The sequence below is a fragment of the Cyprinus carpio genome, chromosome A23 (genome assembly GCF_018340385.1).
Source record: "Cyprinus carpio isolate SPL01 chromosome A23, ASM1834038v1, whole genome shotgun sequence".
NCBI classification, from domain to species: domain Eukaryota; kingdom Metazoa; phylum Chordata; class Actinopteri; order Cypriniformes; family Cyprinidae; genus Cyprinus; species Cyprinus carpio.
Window position 1 is genome coordinate 20,527,607 of NC_056594.1, and position 9,969 is coordinate 20,537,575.

Genomic DNA, 9,969 nt, shown 5'->3' on the forward strand with positions numbered 1-9,969 from the left:
GCATCCATTTAATAATTTGAATTAAAATTATAATTTACACTCAATACATTATTATTGCATACTGTTTTATAATGTACTGCAATACTGAGGTGCAGATAATTGCCACTATTTGCAACAAGTAGTATACATAGCAGAAAATCCTGCTATTTTAACATAGTGTAAATAGAATCCATTGCTAATACGAGATTTCAAAAAAGGGAGAAAAAAAGTTCGGCAAAAGGTAGGATCGAACCCGGGACACACACTTATCCAGCTGCACCACTGGAGCTGACAGAATGGTGATGCCAAAATGCTAATAAAGCAGGTTATTTGCACAAAGTATAAATAGACACTCCGCATGTTTTATTCCAGAGTAAGCACAATCAATACAATACATTTAAACTGAGCTACCATCTCCGAACATCTACCCCGACTCTGCTGTTCTTCGGCTGGTTCTGTATACGGTGATTGACAGATGTCTCGTCCAATCAGCGGTGAGTAATCCCAAACCAATGGCGCTGTCTCAAACTATACCTACCTCTTCCGGTTTGTCTGATTTGTCATTGTGTTTTCTGACTGTGTTTATTATCTCGTTCCCTATTCAGGGAACTGTGGTTACATACGTAACCGAGATGTCTTTTAGGTTTGCATTTGCGTTCTCAAAAATAATAGAAATAGAAATCTTTTGTAACATTATAAATTTCTTTATCATCACTTTCGATCAATTTAAAGCATCCTTGCTAAATAAAAGTATTAATTTCTACAATTTCTTTTCTGAAAAATAAAAATATACTGACTCCAGGATTGTGAATGGTAGAGTTTTTAATGTTACAAAAGCTTTTTATTGAAGATAAATGCTGATCTTTGGATCTTTCTATTCATCAAGAAATCCTGAAAAAAATGTACTCAACTGTTTTCAACATTGATAATAATCAGAAATGTTTCTTGAGCAGCAGATCATCATATTAGAATGATTTCTGAAGATCATGTGACACTGAAAACTGGAGTAATGATGCTGAAAATAAAGCTGCGCATCACAGAAATAAATTACACTTTAACAGAGATTCACACAGAAAACAGCTGTTTTACATTAGAATAATATTTCACAATATTACTACTTTTGCTGTACTTTGGATCAATTAAATTCAGGCTTGGTGAGCAGAAGAGCCTTCTTTATAAAATATAAAAAACATCACTGTTCAAAAACTGTTGACTGGAATATAGATTACAGACCTATATATATATATAAGACATTTCTGTCCCCGTCACTTCTGAAATGATCAGGCAACAGGATGGACTCCCGTTACAGGACTACATTTCCCAGAATCCCCTTTCTCCTGCAGAGACGAGGGAGGGTGTCTTTAAAACTCCCTGTCGGCGTTAATTTCTCACATTGCACCATGTAACTGTCACACAACGCGTGTTTTCATTTTTATTCAGTCGCTAATCGCTGTTATAATCGATAGTTTAGTGCTGAAGGACCCAGTCAGGGCTTGTTTACACTTGTGACTGGGGCCTGCGTCGAGTTCCTGACTGCTGGATTTCCACAAACATAAATTCTAATTTAATATAAAAGGTCATTCTTGTCTTCAGCAGGTGATATTTGTTGATATCGATGATGTTGATTAGTTTGTGTCGGGTCAGCGCAGGCAGTCCGCTGGATACCTATTCAGCGAGGAGGGGCGGTGACCGAGAGCACATGCCTTCGTTCTGAGCTTCGCCATTGGTCATTCAGGGGGCCTTAGCGCGTATCCTACTTTCTGATTGGCGGACGCGGCTGTCCGTCAGTCTCGGTCCGCGCTGGCGTATATAAGCGCGCGGGTTCGCTGTGCCACAGCGCGAGCGTTACTGTTTCAGAGAGTGCTTTTCATAATTACAGTATCTCTAGCGCACGCGCGGCTGTGTGGCTTTATATAGTGTGCCGTGTGAGGCATTTTAGGGTGATTTTCGCACGCGAATTTACTCTCAGCGCACGAAAGGCGAAGAAACGATCACGATCAGTAGTGTGTGTGTGGGGCTCGCGTTTCTCTGGCATTATTCATGAGCAACGGTGGATCCTCCCAGGGGCGGAGTTATTCGAAGTAGGCGTGGCGGTGGTAGATGAGCGACAGATGCATCATCACGTGGGTCACTTACACTGACTGTAGAGTGTAGACCTCACTGGCTGGTGTTTCCTGCAGGAGAGTTAGAGGCTGATGGATGTGGACTGATGTCTGTTCAGAGTGAGCTTCCGGTCGCTGGGGGGGCGAGTCTGCACGCTCACCCTCAGCCCATTGCTGTCCAGGGTGAGGTGACCGCTAACATTGTGCTAACCGAGCTCGCTGCCAATCATGTGACTCCTCGGGACACGCCTCTACATGTGGACCAGATCAGAAACGGCCTGCAGTCGCGAGGCGAGGTGCTGCAGAGGCTGAGCAAGCGGCGCTACACCACGAGCGCGGGGTTCAAACACCCGAGCCTCAGTAAACGCAGGCGCCGCGCTAACTCCGAATGCGACCCGGTTCTGCCCTCCAACTTCCTGCTGGGCGGGAACATCTTCGACCCGCTGAATCTCAACAGCCTGCTGGACGAGGAGGTCAGTAAGGCGCTCAACGCCCAGACGCCCAAATCCTCGCCCCTTCCCAGGAAGAACAGAGACCCGGTGCAGATCCTGATTCCCAAAGACATCACCGACCCTCTGAATCTGAGCGGACGCGGCGGAGACGCAGCTACGGGCGTGTTGGTGTCGCCCCTGAAGAGCCGGCGCAGGCATCGCCACCGACACCATCCAGGAGCGACCGCTGAGCCTTCCGATGGGGAGAGGGCAAAGGTCGACGAGGGGTCGGCGTTGTTTCCTGCCGTTAGTTCGGTGCCTGACAAGCTCACGGACGCCGCTGCTGTGCTTCAGTCTGTGGAGGAGTCGCCGCGTCCTTACGAACTCAACACGTCAATCAACTGCCGTGACGAAGTGGTGCCGCCCATCCTCCCGCGGCGACGGTCACACCCCTCCTCGTCTAGCTCCGCCCCCCAGGCGCAGCCGTCCAAACACAGGAAGCGCAGACGAACCAACAGCCATTCGGACCGCCTGTCCATCACGCCCACTCCGCCCATCAAGCACACCGTCGCGCACAGCCAGACGTTTCACACTCCTGTTGTGGGCGGAGTCTGCGGAGCTCCGCCCCTGAGGGCGGAGAGAACCCCACAGCAGCGGCGCAGGACGCAGCGCAGGTTCCAGTACGGAAGCTACAACCGTTACTACGGTTACCGCACACCGTCGCTGACCGCAGACCCACGCTTGGCCTTGTTTCTGGATGTGGGCTGCAACACGGGTCACATGACCCTCGCCATCGCCAGACACTGGAGGCCTGAGCGCGTGCTGGGCGTGGACATCGACGGAGCGCTGGTGCACGTGGCCCGACAGAACCTGCGCTACTTCCTGTCGGAGCTGCATGGATGGGATGAGAGCGACAGGATGCGGTCGAGCGGTGGGCCGCTGGGTGAAGGGTCAGAGGTCAAGGCCGGAGGTCAGATGGGGTTAGCGCCTCTGATGGACCTGCAGCTGGACCACGGTCAAGCGTTACGCAGGTTTCCCCTCTCCTTCACGCGCTGCCGTGGACCCATCGCCACATTTCCCATAATGCCTCACGTCCCAGGCCTGTTCCCCTACAATGTGTACTTCCTGAAGGTAATATATATGTGAGAGTGTGTGTGTGTGTGTGAGGGTGTGTGTGTGTGTGTGTGTGTGTGTGTGTGTGAGGGTGTGTGTGTGTGTGTGTGTGTTAGTGTGTGTGTGTGTGTGAGGGTGTGTGTGTGTGTGTGTGTGTGTGTGTGTGTGTGTGTCTCAGTTCATTCCCAGACTGATTTCATACTAGATATTCTGTTTTGAAACCTGCTGAGCTGCTGTTGATGATCGTGTGTGTGTGTGTGTGTGTGTGTGTGTTCAGGGCGACTATGTGCCTGGGGGCAGGGTGGTGTTGGTGTACCAGTGTGCCGAGTACGACGTCATTCTGTGTCTGAGATTGACTAAGTGGGTTCATCTGAACCACGGTGACGCTGGAATCCAGAGACTGTTTCAGCGCATCTACAGACACCTGTTACCTGGAGGAGTGCTGATCCTCGAACCCCAGCCCTGGAGCTCCTACAGCCGCCGCAAGAGACTCAAGGTAACACTCACACACACACTCACACACACACACACACACACACACACCGGAGCTCCTACAGCCGCCGCAAGAGACTCACAGTAACACACACACACACACACACACACATACACTCTAAAACATGATTGATGGAGAATCAAGTAAAGCTGAGCTGCTTCAGTCCAGTAAGAGTTCATCTGGAGATATTACTGCAGTTATTCTCACCTTTACTTGATCAAAATCACTCAAGATCTGACACCAGATCTTGAGTGATTTTGTTGAGGGTTTTAGAAGAGAATGGTTGATGTGTTGCGAGCTCCGAGTAAACTTTGCAGTTTTTCGTCTGTTTTACTTGTTTTTTTTGTTGTTCTACGTGTTTGGATGTTGTTTGTATAACTGTCTACGATAGACACACGCTTCTGAACATTGGTTCCTACGTCGCGGAACGCAAAACCGGACTTTGAGTTCTTGAACGCCGGCGCTTTGTTTACAGACACCGCGCATCAGAGCCCCTTTGTCTGGGCTGCGCGGCGGAGCGCGACCGAGGAAACGCCGCCGGAAAAGAGGAAAGAGAGCCGGCGTCCTCGTCAGACTCAGACGTCGTCCCCTCCGACCTCCTCTCCCATCCATTTTGCTGGCTAACGTTCAGTCACTGGACAACAAACTTTGCGAACTGCGGGCACGTATCTCATACCAACGAGAAACAAGGGACTGCTGCATTATTTGCCTCACAGAAACCTGGATGTCTGCAGTGGTTCCAGACTCAGCCATCGAGCTTACGGGGTTCTCCGTGCACCGCTCGGACAGAACGAAAGAGCTAGGGGGTGATGGCAGAGGTGGGGGCGTTTGTTTCTTTATCAACAACTCGTGGTGTGATGAAAGGAACCTACACTCTATTAAATCCTTCTGCTCCCCTGATCTGGAATTTCATATGCTTCTGTGTCGACCATTCTGGCTACCGAGGGAATTCACAGCGGTCATAATCACCGCTGTTTACATTCCCCCTCAAGCCAACACAGACCAGGCACTCAAGGAACTGTATGGGAATATAAGTGAGCAGGAAACCGCGTACCCAGATGCAGCGTTTATTGTTATGGGGGACTTTAACAAAGCCAACTTCAGAACAATAGCTCCGAAATATTTTCAACACATCACCATCAACACGCGTGGTGATCGTGTACTGGACCACTGCTACTCTCCTTTCCGGGACGCCTACAAATCTCTCCCACGCCCACCTTTCGGCAAATCGGATCACTCTTCCATTCTGCTGCGTGCCTGCTTATAGGCAGAAACTGAAACGGGAAGCACCCGCCCTCAGGACAATTCAGTGCTGGTCGGACCAATCAGACGCTATACTACAAGACTGTTTTTGATCACGTGGACTGGGACATGTTCCGGGCAGCGTCTGATGACGACATAGAGGCGTACTCAGAAACTGTAACGTGTTTCATCAGGAAGTGTGTAGAAGATGTAGTGCCGACAAAAACAATCCACATCTACCCCAACCAAAAACCGTGGATTAATAGCGATGTTCGAGCAGCCTTGTCAGCGCGGACATCCGCTTTTTAAATCCGGAAACGCTGATGATCGCAAACAAGCCAGTTACGATCTCAGGAAATCCATCAAAGCCGCAAAAAGACAATACAAAAACAAAGTTGAAGAACAATTCAACACCAGCGATGCAAGAGGCATGTGGCAGGGAATCAATAAAATCACAGACTTTAAAGGGAACAAACCAGCTACTGTGAACATTGCCGCCTCTCTACCGGACGAGCTGAATAACTTTTATGCTCGTTTCGAGGCTCACAACACCGCCCACACAGAAGAGCGCTCCCCGCAGCTGCTGCAGAAGAGGTGAGTGCACTCTCCGTCTCTGTCGCGGATGTAACCCGATCCTTCCGACGGGTGAATATCCGCAAGGCAGCGGGTCCTGATGGCATCCCAGGCCGTGTGCTCCGAGCATGCGCATTCCAGCTAGCCGGTGTTTTTACAGACATTTTCAACCTCTCCCTCTCTCTCTCTGTGGTTCCCTCGTGCTTCAAAAAAATCCACCATTGTGCCCATACCAAAGAAAAATAAAATCACATGCTTGAATGACTGGAGGCCTGTTGCTCTCACACCCATCTTCAGTAAGTGTTTTGAGAGACTCGTCAGAGACTACATCTGCTCTGTGCTGCCTGCCTCACTGGATCCGCTACAATTTGCATATCGTAGCAACCGTTCTACAGACGATGCTATTGCTTTCACTCTACACACTGCTCTCTCCCACCTGGAGAATAAGAACACCTATGTGAGAATGCTGTTTGTGGACTACAGCTCAGCATTTAACACCATAGTGCCTGCCACACTTGTTGCGAAGCTCCAGACTCTGGGATTAAACAGATCTCTGTGCAGCTGGATCCTGGACTTCCTAACAGGCAGAAGCCAGGTGGTCAGAATGGGCAACAACACTTCATCCCCGCTGACCCTCAACACTGGTGCTCCTCAGGGCTGTGTCCTCAGCCCGCTCCTGTACTCCCTGTACACACATGACTGTACAGCCACACACAGCTCCAACGTCATCATCAAATTAGCTGATGACACAACGGTGATAGGCCTGATCACCGACAACGATGAGACGGCCCTACAGAGAGGAGGTGAGCACCCTGACTAAATGGTGTCAGGACAACCACCTCTCACTCAACATCGACAAGACCAAGGAGCTGGTGGTGGATTTCAGGAGACAGAGCAGAGAACACACACACCCATCACCATCGACAAGACACCTGTGGAGCGGGTAAGCAGCTTCAAGTTCCTCGGTGTTAACATCAGTGAGGATCTCACCTGGTCTACACACACTGATGCAGTGCTGAAGAAGGCACATCAACGCCTCTTCTTCCTGAGACGGCTGAGGAAGTCATCCCAAACAATCTCAGTATATATATAGTTCTACACCTGCACTATAGAGAGCATCCTGACGGGCTGCATCACTGCCTGGTTTGGAAACAGCACCGCTGGCAACCGCAAAGCTCTGAAAAGGGTCGTGCGAACTGCCAGCCACATTGTTGGAGGTGAGCTTCCCTCCCTCCCAGGACATCTACACCAGGCGGTGTATAAGGAAATCCCGGAGGATCATCAGTGACTCCAGCCATCCTTTCCCACAGACTGCTCTCTCTGCTGCCCTCAGGAAGACGTCTCCGCAGCATCCGATCCCGCACTAGCCGACTGAGGGATAGCTTTTCCCTCAGGCTATCCGACTTATGAACAGTCTGAACTAATACACCCTACAGCATACTCCACAATATGGTATGCCACACACTGCACTTTAACTTTGACAGTTCAACACCGAAACTATTTAACACAATAATCTACCTGCTACCACTGGATTCCATCCAATGCACATCCATAACATTTCTGTATCCAGCCCACGTACACTTAGCATATTTTCATGCGTATATATGTCTACATAATCTAGAATGTGTACATTCTGTGTATAGTGTATAATGTGTAGTGCTAACTGTATGTATGTACATATTGCGTAAAATGTGTAGTGCTAACTGTAAGTATGTCCAATAGTACACTGTGTGTACTGACTATATGTATGTGCATATTGCATATTTTCACCTGTTGAAGTCTGTATGGTTATATGTTAACTGTTTCTGCAATTTCTGGTGCACGCTCCCAAGAATTTCACTCACCAAGGCACATGTGCTGTGGTGATGTGACAATAAAGTGACTTGACTTGACAGAAGCAGCAGCTGAAGCTGATTACACTGAAAGAGCTCTGACTGGATAAACACTCTGAACTCTCAACCAGTCAAAACAGCAGAGTATAATCATGATGATGATGATAGTTGTTCTAGTTTTATTATGCGTTTTGATTGGCCAGATCATTTTGTGCATGAGCAGTCAGTATACTGTGACGTCTTACTCCCTGAACTATATATACTATATTTTATACTATAGTATTTGCTAATATTTTGAATTAGCTTATTTTTAGTTCTCATTTTAGTTCCTGCTTAAGTTTTAGTGATTTCACATGTGCACACGTGTTCTTTAGTAACCTTTGACCCTGGCGTGTAACGACGGCTCGTGATGGAAGCTGCAGCTGACTGTGTGTGTGTGTGTGTGTATGTGTGTTTTCAGGAGGTGACGTACAGGAACTACAGGAGCATCAGACTGAAGCCGGATCAGTTCAGCAGCTTCCTGACGGCTGAGGTGGGCTTCAGCAGCTACGAGCTGATCACGCCTCACAGCAACCCTAAAGGTACCACACACACACACACACACACACTCACTCACTCACACACACACTCACACTCACTCACTCACACACACACTCACTCACACAAACACACTCACAATCACACACACTCACTCACACACACACACACACACACACACTCACAATCACACACACTCACTCACTCGCACACACACACACACACACTCACTCACTCACACCTCACTCACACACACACTCACTCACACAAACACACTCACAACACACACACACTCACTCACACACACACACTCACACACACTCGCACACTCACACACACACTCACTCACACACACACTCACTCGCACACGCACACACACACACACTCACAATCACTCGCACACTCACACGCACACACACACACACACACACTCACAATTGCACACTCTCACTCACACGTACTCACACACACACTCACTCACACACACTCGCACACACTCACTCACACGTACTCACACTCACACACACTCACAATCACACACACTCGCACACACACACTCACAATCGCACACGCACTCACACTCACACGTACTCACACTCGCACACTCACTCACACGCACTCACTTACACACACTTGCACACTCGCACTCACACGTACTCACACACACTCACAATCTCTCACACACACACACTCGCACACTCACACGCACACACACACACACACACACACACTCACAATCACACGCACTTACACACACACACTCACTCACACACACTTACAATCACACACACTCACACACACACTCGCACACACACACACACACTCACAGACACACTCACACACTCACAGACACTCACACGCTCACACACACGCTCACACAATCACACACACACACACACACACTCACACACTTACAATCACACACACTCACACTCACAATCACACACAATCACACACACTCGCACACTCACTCACACTCGCACTCACACACACTCACAATCACACGCACTTACACACACACACTCACTCACACACACTTACAATCACACACACTCACACACACACTCGCACACACACACACACACACACACACACACACTCACACGCTCACACACACGCTCACACAATCACACACACACTCACAATCACTCGCACTTACACACACACACTCACTCACACACACTCGCACTCACACGTACTCACACACACTCACTCACAATCACACACACTCACTCGCACACACACACACACTCACAATCACGCACACTCACACGCACACACACACACACTCACACTCGCACACTCTCACTCACACGTACTCACACACACACTCACTGACACACACTCGCACACTCTCACTCACACGTACTCACACACACACTCACTGACACACACTCGCACACTCACTCACACGTACTCACACACACACTCATACACACACTCGCACTCACACACACTCACTCACACACACTCGCACTCACACACACACACTTACAATCACACACACTCACACACACTCGCACACTCACTCACACGCACTCACTCACACACACTTGCACTCACACGTACTCTCACACACACTCACAATCTCACACACACACTCTCGCACACTCACACTCGCGCACACACACACACTCATAATCACACGCACTTACACACACACACTC

The 9,969-nt window shown here is 49.1% G+C and overlaps 1 protein-coding gene across 1 annotated transcript in view; it reads left to right on the forward strand.

Annotated features, from left to right (window-relative positions):
- The first annotated feature begins 1,756 nt into the window (after positions 1–1,756).
- LOC122135162 (7SK snRNA methylphosphate capping enzyme-like) overlaps positions 1,757–9,969 on the forward strand; it is a 9,273-nt gene continuing 1,060 nt past the window's right edge. Inside the window, exons 1-3 of the mRNA XM_042713859.1 lie at positions 1,757–3,643; positions 3,903–4,121; positions 8,226–8,346. Coding sequence (XP_042569793.1) covers positions 2,189–3,643; positions 3,903–4,121; positions 8,226–8,346 — 1,795 coding nt within the window. The 5' untranslated portion in view covers positions 1,757–2,188. The remainder of the gene's footprint in view (positions 3,644–3,902; positions 4,122–8,225; positions 8,347–9,969) is intronic.